The sequence below is a fragment of the Natrix helvetica genome (assembly GCF_964273705.1).
Source record: "Natrix helvetica genome assembly, chromosome: 4".
NCBI classification, from domain to species: Eukaryota; Metazoa; Chordata; class Lepidosauria; order Squamata; family Natricidae; genus Natrix; species Natrix helvetica.
In genome coordinates, this window is record NC_138550.1 from 104,994,714 (window position 1) to 105,016,972 (window position 22,259).

General features: G+C 39.6%; 3 protein-coding genes across 7 annotated transcripts in view; 1 reads left to right on the top strand and 2 right to left on the bottom strand.

Annotated features, from left to right (window-relative positions):
* GPLD1 (glycosylphosphatidylinositol specific phospholipase D1) overlaps window positions 1-2,699 on the bottom strand; it is a 46,850-nt gene extending 44,151 nt beyond the window's left edge. The window contains exon 1 of one of the 3 annotated variants that reach the window (XM_081951900.1): window positions 2,622-2,692. The gene's annotated coding sequence lies outside the window, so the exon portion shown is untranslated. Of the gene's footprint in view, window positions 1-2,621 lie in introns of all 3 variants that reach the window. The other 2 variants (XM_081951898.1, XM_081951899.1) reach the window with 2 other exon arrangements.
* ALDH5A1 (aldehyde dehydrogenase 5 family member A1) lies at window positions 1,090-20,062 on the top strand. Its single transcript, XM_081951901.1, has 10 exons — window positions 1,090-1,897; window positions 3,688-3,771; window positions 7,416-7,586; window positions 8,596-8,712; window positions 8,978-9,121; window positions 11,404-11,547; window positions 14,532-14,690; window positions 15,770-15,939; window positions 17,132-17,190; window positions 18,242-20,062. Exons 1-10 carry the CDS (start codon window positions 1,325-1,327, stop codon window positions 18,448-18,450), a joined length of 1,830 nt encoding a protein of 609 aa, XP_081808027.1. The 5' UTR covers window positions 1,090-1,324; the 3' UTR covers window positions 18,451-20,062.
* The window catches only part of KIAA0319, a 35,808-nt gene continuing 32,795 nt past the window's right edge, over window positions 19,247-22,259 (bottom strand). For all 3 annotated transcript variants that reach the window (XM_081951896.1, XM_081951897.1, XM_081951895.1), the window contains exon 20: window positions 19,247-22,036. In XM_081951896.1, coding sequence (XP_081808022.1) covers window positions 21,858-22,036 — 179 coding nt within the window. In that variant the 3' untranslated portion in view covers window positions 19,247-21,857. The remainder of the gene's footprint in view (window positions 22,037-22,259) is intronic.

Genomic DNA, 22,259 nt, shown 5'->3' on the forward strand with positions numbered 1-22,259 from the left:
AAGAGATTTTACAACAATCAGACCACTAAGTGACTTTAAAGTTTAAGCCATCCTGAGAGCCACAGGTCAATGGCATTACCTTTATCAAAGTGTGTATAGTATACCCCATTGAGTCCAGTGGCTCTTATTCCCAGGTGAGCATAGCAAACACTCATGGCCTTTCATGGCTCCTCCAGCCTAGTTGACCCCTTTGAGGCCATTGCTTAGAATAGAGTAATAAGAGTTGGAAGGGACATTGTAGGTCTTCTAGTCCCCTGCTCAAGCAGGAGACCCTATACCAGTGAACCTTTTTAGCAGAAAGCACCCAAACTGGAGCGTGCCCATGCTGAAGCCTCAGAAACCCGAAGACCAGTTGGCTGTTTTTTCAGGTTTCTGGCACGTGCATGCATGCTGGCCAGCTGGTCTTAGCACACGCCGGAAACCCAAAGACCAGGTGGCTGTGGCACACATGCGCACCAGCCAGATGGTTTTGGGTTTCCGGCACTCCAGTGCATGCACAGAGAGCTGGCCAGCGTTCATGCGCATGCCAGAAACCAAAAGCTGGCCACAGCACGTGTGCCCACAGAGAGCCTCTGCGTGTCATCTCTGGTACATGTGCCATAGGTTTGCCATCGCGGCCCTATACCATTTCTGACAAGTTGGCTGTCCAACTCTCTTCTTGAAAGCTTCCAGCAATGACACGCCCACAACTTCTCTGAAGGCAAGCCATTCCATTGGTTGACTGTTCTAAAGTAGAATAAAATATGGATTAAAATATAAGAATGAAGACGTGGCACAAAAGGGACAGTTAGAAGCTTGCTTAAAGGGACAGGGAAATGTCATCAGCCTTCAACCACAACATGTTCCAGCAAACGTCCCTCTGTCAAAAGTCCAAAACCACAAGGTTCAATTAAAGTTCGTTAATGGCACGTAGTCCATACCTGTAACAAAAGGAGAAGACCCCCATCTCCTTATAAGGATTTTTCCTTAAGGTAACCAATAAGAAATGAGTTAAGTGTTTCCGTGTTACGCTGTCTTTGAGAATGTATAAGAATGCGTGCTTCGATAATGAAGGTCGTTCAGAAATTGGCAACGTTAGCCATGGGCTAACTTTCTGAACCTAGCTGCCAAATAAACTCCTCCTGTATCCTGAGAAGTCTAAAGCCTGTCATTTTCTGCAACAGTTCTGTCAGAAAATGTTCTCCTTATTTCTTATTTCTAGGCTGAATCTCTCCTTGATCAGTTTTTATCCATTGTTCCTTGTCTGGCCTTCGGGTGCTTTGGAAAATAGGTTGGCACCCTCTTCATCTGGTGACAGCCTCTCAAATATTGGAAGCCTGCTATCATGTGTGCCCTGGTCCTTCTCTTCACTAGGCTAGCCATGCCTAGTTCTGGCAGCCGTTCTTCCTATGTCTATGGGAGATTCTCCAATCGTTCTTCGTATGGTCAATTGCTAAGCAGCGGAGGAGCTCAAAGGGTCGCACCACTCCTTGGAGACGCTCATCAGCCCTTTGCGCTCGGTCGCCCTCCCGCCCCGCGCTCCACCCTCCATCCCGGGGGAGGGGGAAGGACGATGGCGGCTAGGATTGCGTGGCCTTATTTCCGGGAGCTGCTGGTGGCCCACCGCTCCTACTGCAGTCCCCGGCTCCTGCCCCAGGCCAGGCCGACTATGGCGAGCCCGTGCCCCAGCCGGCTGAGCAGTACCGGCCCAAGCCTCGCCACTGGGGCCGCTTCCCTGGCACGCTCTGGAGGCTTCGTGGGAGGCCGCTGGCTCCAGGCGGCAGCCACTTTCCCCGTGCGGGACCCAGCCACCGGCACGGAACTCCTCCAGGTAGCGGATTGCGGCGTAGCTGAAGCGGAGGCCGCGGTGAAGGCCGCCTACCAAGCCGGCGCTGCTTGGAGCGCAGCTTCTGCTAAGGTGAGAGAAGGGAAGGCGGCCGGCGGCGTTATCGAAAGGTAGAATGGGAGAGATCAGGTTTTTGCAAGAGGGAGCGCAGAGATTGAAAGGTCTCTATAAGCAAATTAAGGTAGGGGATACGGAAAGAAATGCTTCCCAAGGAGCAGGTGATTCGAGAGCCCCGGGGATTGTTTCAAAGAGTTGGGTTTCTGCACATGTGCAGAGTGCTGGCTTCTAATGAGCTATTCTTCCCGCACAGCTCTTTGCAGGTTGATTCAAATTCAACACTTCCTAATAAGTGTGTTTTATCTGCAGTCTCTCTATAGCAAACCACAGGTTCCCCAAAGTATTGGCGCAGACACCAGCTCTTCATTATATGTACATAAATGCTGGTGTTATGCTTTATGGTATGTCAGAACATCTGCTGGAAGCATGTACATGTACATGCTGATGGCATGTTGTCATTTCTTCTGATCAGCCCTGCAAATACCCACGTATTCATTCTTAATAATATCTGGTATCTAGAGTTAATTTTTTTACAATTGTGTTATGGTAGTTGTATTCAAAAAATAACAGAAGAGTTGGAAGAGACCTTGGAGATCTTCTAGTCCAACCACCTTGCCCTATTCCATTTCAGACAAGTGGTTGTCCAATCTCTTCTTTAAAATCTCCAGTGATTCAAGTAAACTAATATGGTCTTGTGGTTAGATTATGGATTTTAAAAAATCAGATATGTAATACTCACCAGTAGATTAAAATCCACCTTGCAGCAGTGAAAGAAATTGCTGTAATGCCCGTTTCTTGGCTTACTTTTTAACTAAATTAACACATGTACTTTGTACAAGATAAAAGGACTGTATGTATTTATATATTTCGAGTATGTAAATAGGGTGAGGATAGCCTGCAGAGGCCCATTAGAAGAATACAAGATATTTCCCTAGTTTTCAGCTTTAATGAATTCTTATTTCTAAAGCATGTATTCATATATTTATATAGTTTCAAATTTTATCCAGTTTCTAAATAAAAAGCCACGTACTGTCCAGACATAATAGTAGAATCAAAGACTTTCATCAGCATTGTTGGAGCACAATGTTCCACAAACTTTCTCCTTTCATATCATCAAACTTTCTCCTTTCACAAAAGAGGCTGAGTTTACAGCATGACCCTTTTCATAATTTGAACAAGGTAGACATCTTGCCATTTATTTATTTATTTTTTTTACATTCTGCAGCCTAAAACAAAAGTAAATGCTTTAGAATTAAGTCAGACTAACTTCTGCCTAGTTATGCATAGCATTTTCTTCTGAGTTTCGTGGAATTCTCTTGGTTGCTTTTTAAATGTTAAATATTTTGTTTATTATTGTTTTACATGAAGTATCTTTCCACCCTTTATATTATTTCAGGCCCCACTTGGCCTGTATTTGAAAGTACAGTAGATCCACTGTACTCTAAACGAATCAATGACTTTTTAATCACAAATTGCTTCTGATACAAACTCATCCCTTACAGTGAATCATTCAGTCAGTAGATTAACTGAGTAAACTATGCTTAAATTAGTAACTACAGGTGAGATACTGCAAAACATAGCAAAACATAGCTACTGAATGCTTGACTATGGGGCTGATGTATTAAAATCTGGTTTTAGTTTTAGGAATAATGTTAGGCTAAACTTTGATGTACTTGATGGATTTGTTGGAATAATTGAAATTGAATAAGCTCTTTATAAGTTACAATTATTAGACAAATTTGCTTTTGTTTTCAAATTTATTTTTACCAAGATCCTTTTATAGTACTATTTTATTTCTTATTCAGGATAGAGCGGTTTTGCTTCGTAAATGGTATGACTTGATGATTGAGAATAAAGATGAACTTGCAAGGATCATTACAGCAGAAAATGTAAGTATAAAGAAAAAGAAAATCTTCCACTGAGGCTGTGGGCCTGAAACTTGCTTGATGAGTAGTTTTGCTGAGAAACTCTGCAACCAACAGAAGGAATTCAATCGTCCTTCCTTGCACAATATACTAAAATCTAAATTATATAGCCTGGTTCATAAATATAGTGGCTGTATTCACACAATACGTTAAGCAAAAAAAAAACCACATTATAGCATAGTATGATGTCTTAGTTCAGACAACATGTTAAGGCAGTGGCAGTGCTTGCCAAACACTGATTTAGGCTTGTGTTACTCCAGCCCACGTTACTGTTCTGTGCCGTCAAAACTGAATTAAGGGCAGTGCTAAATTGAAGCTCCTATTGCTTCTAAGCAGCTAATCTTCTAATATTTTGAATACAGTGGTTTTGAGTAAAACTTTGTTAGCCGAGTGATTCAGTACCAAGGGCTTAAGAAATAAATAGAGGCTACAAGAGTAGTGGAGGCCTGGTTGATATTTCTTTTATATTTATTTGTGAAATTCATTTGCTGCCTACCTAGGCAGTTTACGATGATAAACAAGAAGGAAATGAAAGTGTAAATAGAAGTAAAATAGAACTAAAATAAACAATGAAAAAGGAACACAAGAATTCATCAATATGATAACCAAAAAGATGGATGAGTGAAGAGCAGAGGGGAGGAGGTAGAATTTGCCATGAATCTAGCAGTCACGCCAGTATATATTGCTTGAATAGGTAGAGGAGAAAATAGGAACAGAAGTGTAGTTTGAATAACATGCAAGAAAGGTCTTGGGCCCTGCAGCCAGGAAACCCAAAATGGGGTAACTGGTAGGTGATAGAAACAGCTGTTACTTATATTATCTGTTTGCTGAGTGAGCTGACAATGGCATATTGGGAGCCAACAGGGCTGACACTGCTCTCTCTGTCAGCACTTCCTAAAGTGTGGTCTGGGGCCTGGCACGATCCTTGCAAAAGATGAAACAACCGTCCTTAGAAAAGGTACAAATAATCACACTTTTTTGTCTCCAACCAGAGTTTTCCAGATGTCATTTTTCCAGCAATCTGGTAAAAGGAGAGCTCTAACTATTGGCAATCAGATGATCTAAGCCTTTAAAAAAAGTAACAAATAAAGTAACAGATAGACAAAAAGGATCAAAACTATTGATACATGAAACCATAAATATCAAGGTGCAGGGTTTTTTTAGATTAACTAAGAATTAAAAAATGATTTATAGATAAGGGCTTGAAGACTGTTATAGGAAGTGCAACTGATAAAAACATTCAAAACTCTGCGTGGACTAGTAGAAATGGGAATAAGAGGCTAAAACTTCTTCAACCAGAAATATATTGATGGCTGTTTAAAGCTTAGTTTCATAAGTGCAGGTAGCAATAATCGCTTGACTTTGTGGGTAATCTGTCAAATAGAACTATCCAATGAGTAATCATCATGAAAGCATCAAAACTAGAAACCACTTGGGAAGGCAGCAGTGGTGGGATTCAAATAATTTAACAACTGGTTCTCTGCCCTAATGATTTCTTCCAAAAACCAGTTCACCAAACTGCTCAGAAAGTTAACAACCGATTCTCCTGAAGTGGTGCGAACTGGCTGAATCCCACCACTGGAAGGCAGCCATAAGAATTTGCAAGTAAGGCCTTAGATTTTTCCTATGTAAGAAAAAGAAGTGACTCCTACTAAAACAAAGGAATGGAAAATGCATTTCTACATATCAGTGGTGGCAAACCTTTTTGGGACCGAGTGCCAAAAACTTCGTGCAGAAACATTGTGCGCACACATGTGCACTCACCGGGGCCGCGCTTCAGAAAAGGCAAACTTCTGGGATCTGCCGCGCATGTGTACCTAAAAATCAGCTGGCCGGCGCACATGCACAAGCCAGTTTTTAGTACTGCCACGCGCACAAGGGACAGATGATCATCGCATACGCATGCGCACCAGAAACCCGGAAGACAAACAGGCAAGATTGCGCGTGCCGGGTGACATGGTTTCATACCTCCCGCCTACCAAACATCTGGAAACCAGCCCTAGCCAACAAACGAACACCACCCACCATCCAGGCCGTAGGATTGAGATTTCAAGCTATTTAGCTCTCATCAGCTAGCCATACCCTTACTGGGATTCGAACCAGGGCTGTATTACATATTAGGCAGTTATATTAGCCACTAAGCCACAGGCTCTCCTCCATATCAGCTGTAACACAAATACATATATATATATTCCCCTCCTCTCTCTCTCTCCCCCTCTCCCCCCCCTCACTCTCAACAATGGAGTCCTTTGTGGTCTTTGAGACATTTTATTACCTGCCTAGTCGGAAAGGGAAGTATCTACAAGCAAAAATAACCAAGCTGAGAGATTGCAAAGGAGTTTATGGGCTAGGATCTTTCATTGCATGCTATGTAGCTATAATGTGATTTGATTACTTCGGGCCTTGAGTGATGTATAAGTCCAGTCATTACAAATTACAAATCATAGTTTTCAGGTTAGTGTATTGTATCAATGCAGCCATTTGAAGTTCATTGACTGAATTTTCACTAAGCAAATTGTTGCTTGCACAATGTGTGAACTTGTCTTTGGAACACATGGTACAAAGATCAATGTTTCTGATTTGTGTATCTTGGCAAAAGATGTATTTTTTTGCCCTCCTCTTTTTCTTGTTTCTATCATATATTTTAGATTTAAAGCCTTTTTTATTCAACATTTTAAATTTATCTTGACATTTTGTTTATATTTTGCTGTCAGGGTTCCAAATAGCATCCAAAAGTAAATCAGAGTCCAAGGCAAAGTATTGCTCAAAGTTCCAATTTATTAAGAAAGCCATGTTGGCACATCTGGGAAAACCCGAATCTGAAAACTTCCCGGTTTTCCCCACCCAGTTATAAGTTCAAGATCTTGCCCACCACACTCACAAGTCCTTTGCATGGTCCAATCTCCCACTGCCATGCTGGCAGTTCCACCCATCCAATTCCGGTCAGGAGCAGAGATGCAGAGACAAAGGATGACCTTGGCTTTCTACAAAGAATTTTGTTGTGGCTTCATAGTATGTGACTCCTTACAATCCCGCCTCCCATTTTCCCACAATAGAAAATGCATAGCAGAATAATAGAAATTGTGGCCGGCCAAAGACCCAAAAGAAAAGATGGCGGCAGGCCTGGCATTTTGTTTATATTTTGCGTTTTTACAAATTAAACATTAAATGAGGAAATTAAAGTAAATCGTGGCAAGAGTGTAGAATCATAGGTCTTGAGATAAAGTTTCCTTATGTAAGGGTAAAGATTGCTTGTTTATTAGTTTTGGGGGTTAAACAAGTTAATAAGATAATAGTAAAGCAAAAGAATCTTCATTTTGCATTCACTATTATTTATTTATTTATAAATAAATTAAAGAGGTATTTCATACCAGCCTGCCTTCTTGCTCCAGATATTGGCATCAACAACTTGCTATTTATAATGGACAAGCAACTACTCCAATATAAGGGGGGGGGGACCCTCTATTTAAAGTATGGACCATATTGATCATGTAGAGGACAACAATAAAAATAAACATTTTTAAATGAAGGCACAAAGGAATGAAAAGTATTAATAATTAATTTTTTTAAGAAGAGATGTTTTAGTGTGTTCGTTTATTTGTTCACAGGGAAAACCACTGAAGGAAGCAGAAGGGGAAATCTTGTATTCAGCTTCTTTCTTGGAGTGGTTTGCTGAAGAAGCCCGGCGTATTTATGGTGATATTATTCCACCTTCAGCAAAAAACAGGAGAGTCCTTGTTTTGAAGCAGCCTGTGGGAGTCGCTGCCATCATTACACCTGTGAGCTGCTCTGTTGAAATCAAATTGGGGATCCATGTAAAGAGATAAGGGGATTCCAGAAACATGGTGCTTTCACAGAAAAGGCTCTAGTTTGTGTACTTTAAAAACAAACATTTAGTGGCAGAGAGAATATGTAGACTGACCCTTAAAACTTAAAGAGTCTCTAGTGGCAACTCTCAGGTTATCTCATTCAGGGTTTAAATAACAGGGTGTGCAATAATCAGAAGATATGAATCAATAAATTCAAGTAAAGCCTGATTCAGCTTGCACTGATTTCTATTCAATTCAGAACTTTGTATTTCCCCTATAAATGTAACTAGTCCTTCACTTACAAACATTCCTTTAGTGAATGTGCAAAGTTGCAACAGCACTGAAAAAAAGTGATTTACCAGTGTTTATACTTTGCAGCATCCCCATGGTCAGTTGCCATTTGGCAACTGGCGTGTATTTATGATGGTTGTATTGTCCCGGGGACATGTGATTGTAACTTTCCAGCAAAATCAATTGCGGGGGATTCACTTAATGATGGCATGATTCATTTAACAACTGTCGTGATTCACTAAGCAACCTTGGCAAAAAAAGTAAAATGGGGCAAAACTCACTTAACTGCCTTGCTTAACAATAGAAATGTTCAGCTCAGTTGTGGCTGTAAGTCAAGGACTACCTCTAAATTTAAGACGGAGTTTAGAATCAGATTCTGTTTGGCCTCCTTTAAACGTACATAACATGCCACACCCAGAAATCTCTGACTTTTTCAAACAGGTCCATTTGGAGATATTTTATAATCTGCTTTCACGTGTCATTAATAAGAGTAAAAAGTGGTGGCTACTATGCAAGACAAGATAGCCAATGATTTCCAGAATATTATTACTTCCATTAGGAGGAGGAATACCTTTATTCTTGTTCTGGATATTATTTTTGGCTAGAAATTTCAGGACTTGCCAGTTATTTCAGTGTGTCCCCCAATTCTGTTGATATTAAACTTATATCTTGTATCTTTTTACTATAGTGGAATTTTCCCAGTGCTATGATTACCCGAAAAGTAGGTGCTGCTTTGGCAGCTGGCTGTACAGTAGTAGTGAAGCCAGCTGAAGACACACCTTTGTCTGCCTTAGCACTTGCCGAGGTAAGAGTTTTGTGTATGTGTGTATGTTTAAATTTATATGATTGCCCAACTCGCTCTCAGTAACTCTAGGCTGCTTATAAGGATAAAGGCCCAATACAAATACAATAAAAAAGCAATAATCTGATATGCCAGGGATAATTTTTAGCATAAAATTCTTGAATATGAATTGTTGGATGCAGCTGTGACAATATTTTAATACAGGATACATTATTTTATGCAAGTATCCAGATCCATGACTCTTCCCACCAATTATTTCTCACTGCAGCTTGCAAATCAGGCTGGAATTCCTGCAGGAGTATATAATGTTGTTCCATGTTCCAGACAACAGGCAGCAGCAGTTGGAGAGGCGCTTTGCACTCATCCCTTGGTAGCCAAAATCTCATTTACTGGCTCAACAGCTACAGGGAAGGTATGCATATTCATGCGTTTAAAGTTTTATACTCTGCATTTTTTAAAAAAAATCTTCACAAAGTTGTGATTAAAGTGTTTTTGGAACAATGTTGATATTTGTTTAAATAAATTTTAATGATTTCCATAGTTCAGCTGTCTTGGGAAAGTTTGTAGAATCTATTCATTCTTCAAGGATTGCCATCCTTTCTGTATGCCCTGGCCCACCTATTGTTCCCAGGTTGTTGACTTCCAGATGCGATGGACTTCTTACAGCATCCTTGACTAGTGCAACATAGACATTCACAGGTAGCCATGATGATGCCCAAGTGACAAAACATACACTGTGACATCGGAGCATATGCCATTCATAGTTGAGTCTCAAATCTCCCCACAAGAACATAAAAAGTGGATATTTCATTGCAAGGTCACAATGCCCATTTCCTTCACCTAGCCCCTCTTGCAGACTTCAAAGCCATGGGTATTGTAGCCTAGAGAATTGAAGTTCCATAGATATGAAAAACATCAAGTCATGGAAATCTGCTCTAGGCCATCCAGCTTTTTTCATATGAAAAAAAATAACTCATTTGAGAGGGAAAGTGTTAAGGGAATAATTTTAAATGTGGGGATATTAAGTCTAATTTATGCAAATGTTATTAGTCATATCAATTCTAATTAAGATTTCCTACTGAAGTAGGAAATTTATTCTTGTCTTGTTTTTCTTTCTTTCAACCCAATAGAAAGTTGGGAAAATATGTAAATGAAAGTATGTCTATTTAATGTCACAGGACGTTCCCTATTAACAGGATAATTCTTCCATAACTGAAAAACTGAGATCAAATTTTATTGGAGGAGGGAGTGGAGAAACCCAGTAAAAAATAATATGACGTTCAAAAATTATTCAGATCCAACTGGAGGCGGCAGGGTAATCTTGCCAGAAAAAGTTCCCACAATGTAGTTGGGCAGCAGCTTGGAATTCTGAATCCCTCCTTCTAAGTCATGTGATCTAGATCAATGTTTTTCCATTTCAGCAACTTTAAGTGTAGACTTCAAATCCCTGAATACTGGCTGGAGAATTCTGGGAGTTGAAGTTTAGATATCTTAAAAGTTGCTGAGAAACATTGGATTATGTATAATCCATGTGCATGTGTAGAGCACATTCCACCTCTCCTTTGTTTCTCAGCACACACATGCATGCGCTGACATAGCATGAGTGGAAAGCAGAAATACACACATGCACAGAGAAGAAGAAAGTATAAATGCCTCCTAAAGTCACTGCTAGACAAGAGGGTGGAGAAAATTAATGACTTGGTTTAACTGGATACCCTTTGGCGCACCTAATTTGTGGCTTTGAGTATTAAAACATTTTCATAATCCATGCATTCAGACTCATTTCTTGAAATTCAGTCTTTAAGAAGCATAATCACGGTTGGTTGACTGAAACTGAGGTTTTGAAAATAATAATAATCCGGAACTTGTTATTAAGAAACAACAAACTTCCCTGACCAAGAGGCAAAGCTTTAGTAACAGGACATTGGCTGTGTTCAAATGAACTTTTTGGGTTTGGTTTCTCATAGAACCCCAACGAGCTTTTTCAGAACCCTAGAGTTCCATGTAACAGTTTGCAAAACTTTGATCTAGACCACTTTCCCCATCCTGATTAGTCCTCAAACTACACAATCTAGAATTTTCAGTAGTTCAGGATCCTGGGAGCTATAAATTCGGCACATCTGGAGGGTTTCAGGTTCTGGATGGGTAAATCGTTCAGAGGTGGGATTCTACCGGTTTGGACCAGTTCAGGAAAACCAGTAGCCCTGATGATCAGCTGGGAGCGAACCAGTTTGTCCCGATGATCAGATGGGCCCACCTGCCCACCCACACTATTTTCCTATCTTTATCTTCTCCGCTGATTCGTGCGGCATAGCAGATTGCCGCGTGAATCAGCTGTGTTACTCCTCCAAAGAAATCTGGAAGTGAAGATTTCTTCAAACTGTGCATGCGCAAATCATGCGATCACCGAACCGGTTGTTAAACGGGGAAGATCCCAAAACTGAAGTCGTCTTATTTGAGAGCAATGAATCAAGCCTTTCTAATCAAACTGGATTGGTGCAGTTAAGAAATCCAAGAACACACAAGCATAGCACATGAGCTATAAACTAAAATTAACACTGGCATATCCAAGGTTTAAATGGATGTTTATTTAAGAAACTGGAGGAGGGGAGAAGGTGTTTCGGTACAATTGAACATTGGCTTTAGGAAAATATTGTCCTTGGAGTAATTAGATTTCCGTGTCTGCTGTTACAGATATTGCTGCGCCATGCTGCTGGCACAGTGAAGCGGGTTTCCATGGAGCTCGGAGGACATGCTCCATTCATAGTCTTTGATAGTGCTGATGTAGAGAAAGCAGTTGCTGGAGCTTTAATATCTAAGTACAGAAATTCAGGGCAGGTGAGCTTCTTTACTCTTAGGGAACCTTTCTTTTTCCCCTATGCATGCGGCTACATAAAAAAATGTTATGTTTTGATTGCATCTTATAGTTGAGAAAAATATGATCAGTAATGGCAATGAGTAAAATTCTTTCCCTAGGCCAGTGGTGGGTTTCAAAATTTTTTAGAACTTCTTCTGTAGGTGTGGCCTGCTTTGTGGGAGTGGCCTGCCAGTCATGTGACTGGGTGGGAGTGGCTTGCTGGCCATGTGACTGGGTGGGTATGGCTTGCTGGCCATGTGACTGGGAGGGCGTGGCCAACTTGTAAAATGTGGTGAAACTCATTTAACAACGCTCTTGCTTAGCAACCAAAATGTTGGCTCAAGAACTCTGGCATTGAAATGTGCAAGTCTTAAAGCTGTCAAGTTACAAGACCCTTGCACCCTTAACCCTTTAGAAAAAAAATCCCAGGGGTGTTCAAACTTGACAGCTTTAAGACTTGTGGACTTCAACTCCCAGAATTCCTCGTCTCGCTCTTCATCTTGATGATGTACGGATGGGCGGGGGGAGGGAGCTGGAACCAGTTCTAAACGGCACAGTAGATTTGTGGAACCTCTTCTATAGAAGAGGTTAGAACTGGCAGGAACTCACTCCTGCCCTAGGCTCTTAATGGCAGAGGTATAATAGACAACTATACTCTTGAAGAGTATTTAGAAACTACAGTTAGTGCAAAACATGGTGACGCGAGCAGTTCCTGAAGGCCGTAGGGTGGTCCATGTTAAACCGCTCTTCCATGAGCTGCATTGACTGCTAGTCTGCTTCCAAGGGCAAGTCAAGGTATTAGTAATCACTTTAAAGCCCTTCGTGGCATGGATCCAGGCCACTTGAGGGACTGTCTCATCCCACTGTGATTGGCACTGTGCCAGCAGAGGAGACATGCTGCGGACCCTGTCGTTAGAGCATTCCAGCTGGCGGGGTCCAGGTGAAGAGCCTTCTCTACCATTGCTCCTGCTCTTTGGAATATCTTGGCCCCTGGACTGATGTCGGCTCCAACCCTCCTTTTTTAAAAAAGTTTTTTATTTATTTATATTTTTTTACAAACATATCAATGTGTGAACGGTGTGGCACCTGGGTGTCATACATTCTAATACAAATAAAACTAATAGCGTTAGTCATAGTTATTACTTTCAACCAACTTCTATATTTCTAATGATAATACATATTTATATAAAGTTGCAATCTGTCATTCGATTAATCCATGTTTTCTTATATTATTGCTCTTATTATATAAAAGTGTATACACTAATATTCCCCTTTTCTCTTATTTCTCTTATTCTAACTTTTAATCATGCCATTCTTTGTTAAGAAAAACATTTTCTTTCTATCCTACCTAACTTCTAATCATGTCACCTACCTACCAAAAAAAGCAAGGAAAGAAAGAGGAAAAGAAAAGCCAATCAAAACACCAAACGCGAAAAATAATCCATCCATCATCTCTTGCCCGCTTCAATATTTAATTACTGTGCTTTTTTTTCTTGTTGACTTGTCTCCCATATTCCCCTATAAGATCTATTTCTACATCTTCTTCCTGGCTGTTCAATCTGAGTAATTTTCCCACCTCTACCCTCCTCCACTGCCCAGTTTCCAGGATTTCTGCCCATGCCCCTATCTCCCTTAAAAAGGTATCTTCCTGTATCTCCAATTGTCTTTTCGACTCTCTTAATGTATTTTCTCCCTGGTTTAATTCATCAGTCACTGTTATTTTCTTTGTTGTCTCCTCATCTTGGCTCCAAAACCCTGGGTCTGCCAGTTAGCTTAGGGGTCCAATGGGAGAATATCACATTGGAGGTGGCTGTTGGATTAGGAAAGATACCACCTCTCCCCATGGGACTTTTTTTGTGCTCCCCTCTCCCCATCTTTTAACTGTATTATTGTTTTCATTTATTGTATTCTTTTGTGTGCCAGTCTTAATGTTTATAAGCACCCAGAGTCATCTCTGACAAGATGGGTGGCAAACAGAAATAAAATGAAATTATAAATGAAAGGAAATAAATAAATAAATAATATAAAATAAAATAAAGCTGATCTGTACTGCTGTAGAAGCTAAAATATAAGCATGATATACTGAAATAGCACCCTTTATATAAGCAGATGAAAGAATGACATAGAAACTTCATCAAAACAAAAATTACTATCTGTGAGCTTCTTCCCAAGGTGCCTATGCGTATAACCCATAATAATTAAATGGGTTCCATATTACAGATGAAAGATGAACAGATGCACTAAGGCTGAATGGGGGAGAGATGTCTAATTCTAATTTCAAGATATTTCAGCTGTTGTTCACAGAGACTTAATCTTTTTGTTTTTTCATAAAGTTTTTTTTTCAAATACATTCACAAATATACATTCTTGTAAGTACTATTAACATTTATCTATTATCTATGAACATTTATCCCTATCTTCTTGCAAATATAGAAAACATAGTTGGGGTCACTTTCTTGCCACCTCATACCACCATCTTGTTTTGCAACAATCCTACTCCTTCTATCTTCTCAACTTCCATTCTCTACCTTCTTTTTTCCTCCTCTCCTTCTTTTCTTCTTCCCCTCTCTTTCTCCCACTCCTCTTCTCTCCTCCTCCTTACCCTCTCGCCTCCTCTTACTTCCCCTCCCTTACTTCCTCTGCTTTGCCCTTTCTTCCTTTCCCTCCTCCTCATCCTCCCTCCTTTCTGTTGTTGCCCTTGCTTATTTTCTTTCTCTCATGGATTCTCGGGGTGGCATTCCAGTGATCCCGACTTTATATTTACATCAAAAATAATTTTCTCCTCAACATTTTACTTCCCAATAGTAGATCCACTTGTACCATTTTTTAACTTGTATACTTGTATTTTAATACTTTTCTATTTTTCCCTTCCTTCCCCCACCCCCCAATTTAATAATGTGTCCTCTGAGTTGTTTATTCTATACTCTTTTCCTTTCACAGAGACTCAATCTTATTTACCTTTCAGACCTGTGTATGTGCAAACCGCTTCTTGGTTCAGAAAGGGATCCATGATGAATTTGTCAAGAAGTTTGCCCAAGCCATTCAGAGGGAGCTACGCATTGGCCATGGATTCGATGAAGGGACTACCCAAGGGCCATTAATTAATGAAAGAGCTGTGGAAAAAGTAAGAATAATTTATAAAAAAACGATGGTCAAAATGCATACCGAAGTCATGTTTATTAAGTAAAAGTAAGGTTCTACATTTAGGCAAGAAAAACGAAATCCACAGGTACAGTATAGGTGGTATCTTGCTCAATAGTAGTAGCTGTGAGAGGGATCTTGGAGTCCTAGTGAACAACCATTTAAATATGAGCCAGCAGTGTGCAGCAGCTGCCAAAAAAGCCAACACAGTTCTAGGCTGCATCAACAGAGGGATAGAATCAAGATCACGTGAAGTGTTAATACCACTTTATTAGGCTAAAAATTTGAGGAACAGTTGCAGGAACGGGGTATGTCTAGTTTAATGAAAAGAAGGACTAGGGGAGACATGATAGCAGTGTTCCAATATCTCAAGGGTTGCCACAAAGAAGAGAGAGTCAAACAAATCTCCAAAGCATCTGAGGGCAGAACAAGAAGCAATGGGTGGAAACTAATCAAGGAGAGAAGCAACTTAGAACTGAGGAGAAATTTCCTGACAGTTAGAACAATTAATCAGTGGAACAGCTTGCCTCCAGAAGTTGCGAATGCCCCAACACTGGAAGTCTTTAAGAAGATGTTGGATAGCCATTTGTCTGAAATGGTATAGGGTTTCCTGCCTAGGCAGGGGGTTGGACTAGAAGACCTCCAAGGTCCCTTCCAACTCTGCTATTGTATTGTATTATTGTTTGCTGTCATACAGTAATATTTCTCTTTGGAATGAGCTGCCCCTGGAGCTTCGCATAATTCCCAACCTCCGGTCCTTCCGGCGTGCCCTAAAAAGTTGGCTTTTCCAGCAAGCCGGCCTGGCCTGAATAAAATAAATTATTAATTTTAATTGTTAATTTTGATTTAATTTCTAAATCTCATTGTAAATGTCTATTGGGTTTTTGGGATATTCTATTTAACCTTTCTTTTAACTTTTGTAATATGTGTTTTTATGTTGTACGCCGCCCTGAGTCGTTTGGGAGAAGGGCGGCATATAAGTCCAATAAACCTAACCTAAACCTAGCCTAATATTTACTGCAACGTTTTACTTTGGCTTATAGGAGTTTGATGTGTTCTTAGGTTGAAAGTCACATTGATGATGCTGTGTCCCAAGGAGCATCCATAGTTACTGGAGGAAAAAGGCACAGCTTTGGGAAAAATTTCTTTGAGCCAACTCTGCTTTGCAATGTGTCAACAACTATGCTATGTACCCAAGAGGAGACTTTTGGGCCTTTGGCTCCAGTTATCAAGTAAGTCATTAAGCATTTCAAACATATGACTATGTGTTGTGGCCCAGCAGGAGCCGTTGGAGTTGCCACCAGACTCAGACAGCGAGGGTCCCTATAAGTGGCTCAGGAGGATGTGGAGGACCCTGGACAGGGTTCCGACTCTGAGCAGGGTGCAGAGAGGCTGGTTGGCCACCAGGAGGTGCCTGAGGCATGGAGCAGTGGTGAAAGCCAAAGGAAGGGGGCTCCTGATGTCATGCCTTGGAGCAGTGGGGAGGAGTCACGGGACAGTGAGTCAGACATCAGCAGTGAGTTATTAGATGCTTGTTACAGGCGTGCTACCCGCGTAAGGAGAAATTGAGCAGTTACAGGAGGTAATTGCTCTCAGCTGCTGATAATTAGACTCCTCTCCAGACTATAAAGGGGCTGCTTGTGGACACACCCTTTACAGGAATCAACTGATCATTAGAGTTGGAGACGCTCTCAGATCTGTGTCGTAGCTTGGCAGACTGGATTGCTGTCAAAGTGTTTACCTGGATTGCTGCCAATCTGTTCCCTGGACCTCGGCAGGCTAGAGTGCTGCCAAGGTGGTTATCTGGATCTTGGTAGCTGGATTGCTGCCAAAGGGTTCGCTGTAGCTGGATTGCTGCCCAAAGTGCTATCTTGACCTTGGCAGGCTGGATTGCTGCCAAGGTTGAACCTGTATGTAAATAAACATCTTGAAGAGACTTTGTGTCGGAGTGACTTGGTATACAAGAGTGGGGGTCAGAACACTATGTAATCATCTCAGATAATTAAACTGCTATTCAAAATCTTCCTCTATGAATAACAGTATATTATTTTGCCTGACTCTCAAAGACTTTGGGGAGCTAACAAGAATCAAATATTTTGTAATAAAATCAATGAAGCATTACATGTATTATTTTGCCACAAAACTTACTAGAAGGGAAACTGGGTTGTTATTAGCCCATTTTGTTTGTGGACGTGGATGTGTGTTTGTGTGATAGATATTCTTTCAGTCACTTGTTGGCACACTATTTTTTCAGATCTTTTCCAAAATAAACAAGTTCATCTAAATGTGTGCTTTTCCAAATTATCCTATGTGGAATTGTGGAAGTTTCTATTATGCGAGTATAAGAATATCACAATGTGCTTCTTTACTTTTAGGACAAATTATTTTTTTCACCCCAATGGTGTCATATTTCCACTTTTGCAGATTCAATACTGAAGAAGAAGCACTCGCCATTGCAAATTCAGCCAATGTGGGTTTAGCAGGTATGTGCTTTTAAATAGTTAGTAGGGTAGAAAAAATGGTACATACTCATGCACCCATCTCAGATGTTGTAGCTAACTGAATTCCCAAACATGAGAAAATACAGAATACTACTAGTGCTGGTGTGAAATAAAGATAGTCCTCGACTTACTGACAGTACGGTGACTCAGTGGTTAAGATGCTGGGCTTGTCGGCTGGAAAGCCAGCAGCTCAGGTTGAAGACCTGAGCACCACATGACAGGGTGAGCTCCTGTCCTCACCTTAGCTTCTGTCAAGGTAGCAGTTTGAAAGCATGCAAATGCAAGTAGATAAATAGGTACCACTTTGGTGGGAGGGTAACAGCTCTCCATGATGTCATAGTGGCCACATGACCATGGAAATGTCTTCAAACAGCACTGGCTCAATGGCCTTGAAATGGTGATAGGCATCGCCCCTTCTAGTTGATAACAAGTGGGGTAAAATCCACAGAGATGTGTTTACCTTTTCCTTTGATTGACTGCCATAACTGAGCCTGGAATTACAGTCGTAAGTAATGCCAATTGTTAAGCAGATCATCACCTGAGTTTCCAAACTTTTCTGCAGTGACCATAAAGGGAATGCAACAATCATTAAACAAACCCACTCTCAAAGAGGGAGGGGGGTTTCTGGCAAAAATGCCATTAATTGTAGTCACATGACTATGGAACATTTCAACTAGCTGCAAATGCAGGCTGGTTGCCAAGCACCCAAAATCCAGGGGGAGGGGGGCATCAGAACAGACCCTGAGTCATAAGTACCTTTTGGGGGGGTCCATTGTGGCTTTGAATGGTCACCAAGGGAATGATCCTAATCTATAATTCCGCTGCATTGCAAATAATTGGACTTTTCTTTTTCTTATGAAAAAGAAGAGAAAGGGTAGTCTTTCTATTCTTCAGCAGGAGTTTGGAACATATAGGAATCTTCCTGGTTGCCACTAGGATTATTTGGACTTTTTGTGTTGTTGTTTTTTTAAATAAAGGTTTGAAATGCATTGGGCATTATAGTCACTTACTGTTCCTTTACTCGCCCTTGCAGGTTATTTCTATTCTCAAGACCCAGCCCAGATTTGGAGAGTTGCTGAGAAGCTGGAAGTTGGAATGGTTGGTGTTAATGAAGGGATTTTATCTTCCGTGGAGTGTCCCTTTGGTGGGGTCAAACAATCAGGGCTAGGAAGAGAAGGTTCTAAATACGGTATTGATGAGTACTTAGAAATAAAATATGTTTGTTTTGGAGGTTTACAATAGCCATTGTTACAACAGTAGCCAAAATAGAACTATAGTTTTGGCCTTCCGTAGTCTTTGTTTAGCAAATTAACTTGGATTTTTTTTTTCTTTTCATAAAATCACTGTGATCAGGTTTACATATAGAGATGTCCGTACTTGAAATCATGTCAATAGATATAAAATAGTTCTTCATAATTACATTGTGATTGCAAATGTTAATATTATCTTGGTCCTAATGTGGAAACAAATCCTATTTGCTGTTGACATTTGGAAGAATTTGAAAAACTTTATTAATATTTTTGGAACATACAGGGCAGCATCTCTACTCATTTTTTCCTCATATGTGGAGGGTTATAAAAATGATGGGATCTTAAATATTTGTGCCAAATTTTGAATTATACTCTTTTTCTAATACTTCATTTTTTAATCAATTGGATAGAAATACAATTTTAATTGTTTTTCTTCAGCTGTTGTCTGAAATATAGGCGTCCTTGTGGATAGATATTCATTTCTAATATCCTATTGGTCAGACTTATGTAAGAAGAGATTTGCAATTTATAGCCGGTGGTTAAGCTTTGCAATAGCACAGATTCATAGGCAGTAATAATTCCTGCCAAACTATAATGTACACAGTGTTCAGAGACTCTTGATTTGGCAGAAAAATTATAGATTTTATGAGACAGTGTAACAAAGACAAATTATAACAATAAATATTAATATACATAATAAATTCATTCAGACCTACTGGGGACCAATAACTACATAAGTAGTTAGAATTCATTGATAATGTGTTCATGAGCTCTCTTTAAAAAAAAAAAAAAAAAAGATCCGTAGGACTGCTATAGGAAACTTGCCAGTGCCCTATGGATGAATCATTTGGTTCCTGCAAAATTAACTTGAGTGGTTTATTATTCTCTTTTGTAATAAATACATTTATTGTTTTTTAAATGAGATGGGAAAATTGGGCTGAAACTGACACAGTGCTGCATTAAACTGAATGTGCACTTTATATGTCCCAATTGCATTGAAATGTTGTATTCCTTTTTTGTTCCATGCTTTTGGAGGAAGCAGTTAAAAGTGCTTATCCTTGGACCTTAAACCCCTCTGCTATATAACATCTGCTTTCGAGAGCCAACACTAAGTTTCAAAATTGGTCTGCATAGCAGGGGTGGTATACACTTACTTTCCCTATTGGTTCACAAATTTGAGTGCACGCGCCACCTCTGCGCATGCAGAGATTCTTCCGTGCATGCGCAAATCCTTCCACACATGCGCTTTGGTGAAACAAGGGCCTAAATGGGATGGCATAGAGCCGGGCGCCAGTGGGCGGAGCCACCCCAAATTTCCACCACTGCTTCGGGCAATCAAGTCCAAACCAGTAGAATACCGCCTCTGATGCATAGTCTCGTGAACAGCACAAACTTTGATTATACAGAATGCTTGTTTTAAATCAACTTTCACTACTGTGTGTTATTTTTTCTTAACACTAGAACTAGAAAAATTCAGATTGTGGCCGTTCCCAAAAGTACCATTTGTAACATCCTTACTCTTTCCTTAAAAAAGAGTAGAAGCCAAGCATGTTTGATGTATACGTTAGCAAATAGAATATTTTATAAATAAAATATTGTGCCATTTGGGGTACAGAAGACATTTCAAACTATTTGATTATAGCACAAATGAATACTATAATGATCTATTATATATTTTAATTTCAAGGAAATGTCTCAAATGTTGGATCAGTTTGATAATGTATCTGATTTCTACCTTTAAATTTATCATTAAAAATGCTATATATGTTTACATTCATATAATGGAGCACTTAAATTTTGTTATTACCTAATCAACCTTTTTCCTACATTTTTGTTTGCCAGATATGGAGGTTAAGAAAGACTTGCTAATGTAATAAAAAGTTGGACATTTACATTTATTTTCAAATTTGATTTGCAATACTATTTCTTCTCTGTTATATTCTCATAAACCACAGAAGAAGAAAAATGGGAGGGGTGAACTACACACTTTTATTAGAACAGATGTTGATGGTAAAATTGTTTCTGTGAGCCTTCCAGTTACAAAGTTTAGTTCATCCAGTCTGGAAGTTCCTATAGCTCATCTCAATTTTGAGGAAATTGAGGTTACATATAATATCTATGATCCCTTAATGTGAAGAATAGCTCAATCTTCTCTCTCTCTCTTTGTGTGTGTGAGATGTGTACTTTTATTGGCCAACAGATGCATTTAAGATACTTTTCCGTTCATTATTCATATCCAATAAAATATCCGGCACGTAATCTTGTTTATGTACAGAATGTACACGCACACACGTCCACTATTGGCTTCATGTATAATCATCCTATTTATGTAAGTAATTTCATACAACTTTAGATTACATGATACAATGCCTAAGAAATTGTTCAACAGCTAATTCAAACCTTAAAAAGTTAGAGCATTTTTATGGTAACCACTTAAGGAAAAGACTAGATTATTATCCTAGATTATATTTTACTGAGCCTCTAGATAGAACAAAGTGTACATATTTAGAAGTCTGAATAACAGCTCAAGAAACATCTTTGTATTTGTATTGCTCTGGCTTTTTTCTGAACAGCCAGAACAATCTTTAATCTAGATCTAGCTTTTAGAAGAGGATTCAACTTGAAGAAAATGCCAACAGTGATCCAAGAAGATTATGCCACAGAATGATAAGTTTGACACTGGAGTTTTCCAATTGTTGCATCCAACGGGGAATAAAACGAGCCTTGTGCTCACTCCCACACAGGTTGACAAGGAACAAGGTTTTTATTCCCTCCAAAACATATTCATATCTGAATATATATTCCTTCCATATATTCATCTTATTTTGCACTATTACTGCTAATCAGTATTGGTATGTTTTATTTAGCATCTATTTTACTTTCTTAAACTCAAGCAAGGCAGGGCCAGTTCTCATCCTGTCATAAATCTAAACACGATTTATGTACCTATTCATTCCCGCACTCATACCCTCTCATTTATTTAGCAAAGAAAAGTTAAGAGAAATGTTTTGTCTACATGTCAGTTTTAATAACTCTGATAAATTCCCATTATGGACAGAAGTGGCTTCCTATATAGACAAAGTCACTCTGTTGTAAGAAGACTAATATAATGAAGTTTTCCTCTATGATCTTGTAACATAATAGCCTTGGCTAAGATTTTAATTGTAAATTTTTAGATGTCCATGAGACATATGTAAATGCCATCTCTAGTAAACAGGCTTGAAAAACGCTGGCAAAAGCTGCTGCTTGAAGAACAGAGCAAAATATCCATGTTATTCCTCCTTTGCCATGCTAGAAATTTATGAGTCTGTCTTTCCGTTTCGGACTTTAGGAAAATAGAGACCTGTCCAGTCTTCAGTGCACTAAAGTACCATTTCCCAAACAAAGCAGTGCATCCATTTATCTATCCTTTGAGCTGTAGCTGAAGGAGACCCCATTTTTCATGTCACTATTCATGAGGTTTCTGGAGTTTTCTCTTTCAACCTTCTCTCTGCTAAATATGGTATCCTGGTCACTCTCAAACTCAGATTCTGAAACCATCAAACTGGAATTGTGTTCAGTACTTCTGTGTTTTATACCTGTGTGGAAAGAAGGCATGAGGGTTAGGATTATAGTTGCGCTATAGTCCTGTTAGGACATCCTTCTAACTATATGATATTCAACAAGTCTCTAAGTCATGTTTTGTTTTAATCATAATTGGTTGGCTGAATTCATAGACTGACCCAAAATAAAACCATTGCATTATGACTGATGCAATCTGTAAACCACTCTCCATTGAAATAATAATTTAAGTCCAAAGTG

Excerpts from the sequence above, each read along its gene's own strand:
- ALDH5A1 (XM_081951901.1), top strand. The coding sequence starts at position 1,325 with ATGTGTGCCCTGGTCCTTCTCTTCACTAGGCTAGCCATGCCTAGTTCT. Across the intron at positions 1,898-3,687 it reads GGAGCGCAGCTTCTGCTAAG|GATAGAGCGGTTTTGCTTCG; the intron begins GTGAGAGAAGGG and ends TTTCTTATTCAG. Across the intron at positions 8,713-8,977 it reads CTGCCTTAGCACTTGCCGAG|CTTGCAAATCAGGCTGGAAT; the intron begins GTAAGAGTTTTG and ends TTCTCACTGCAG.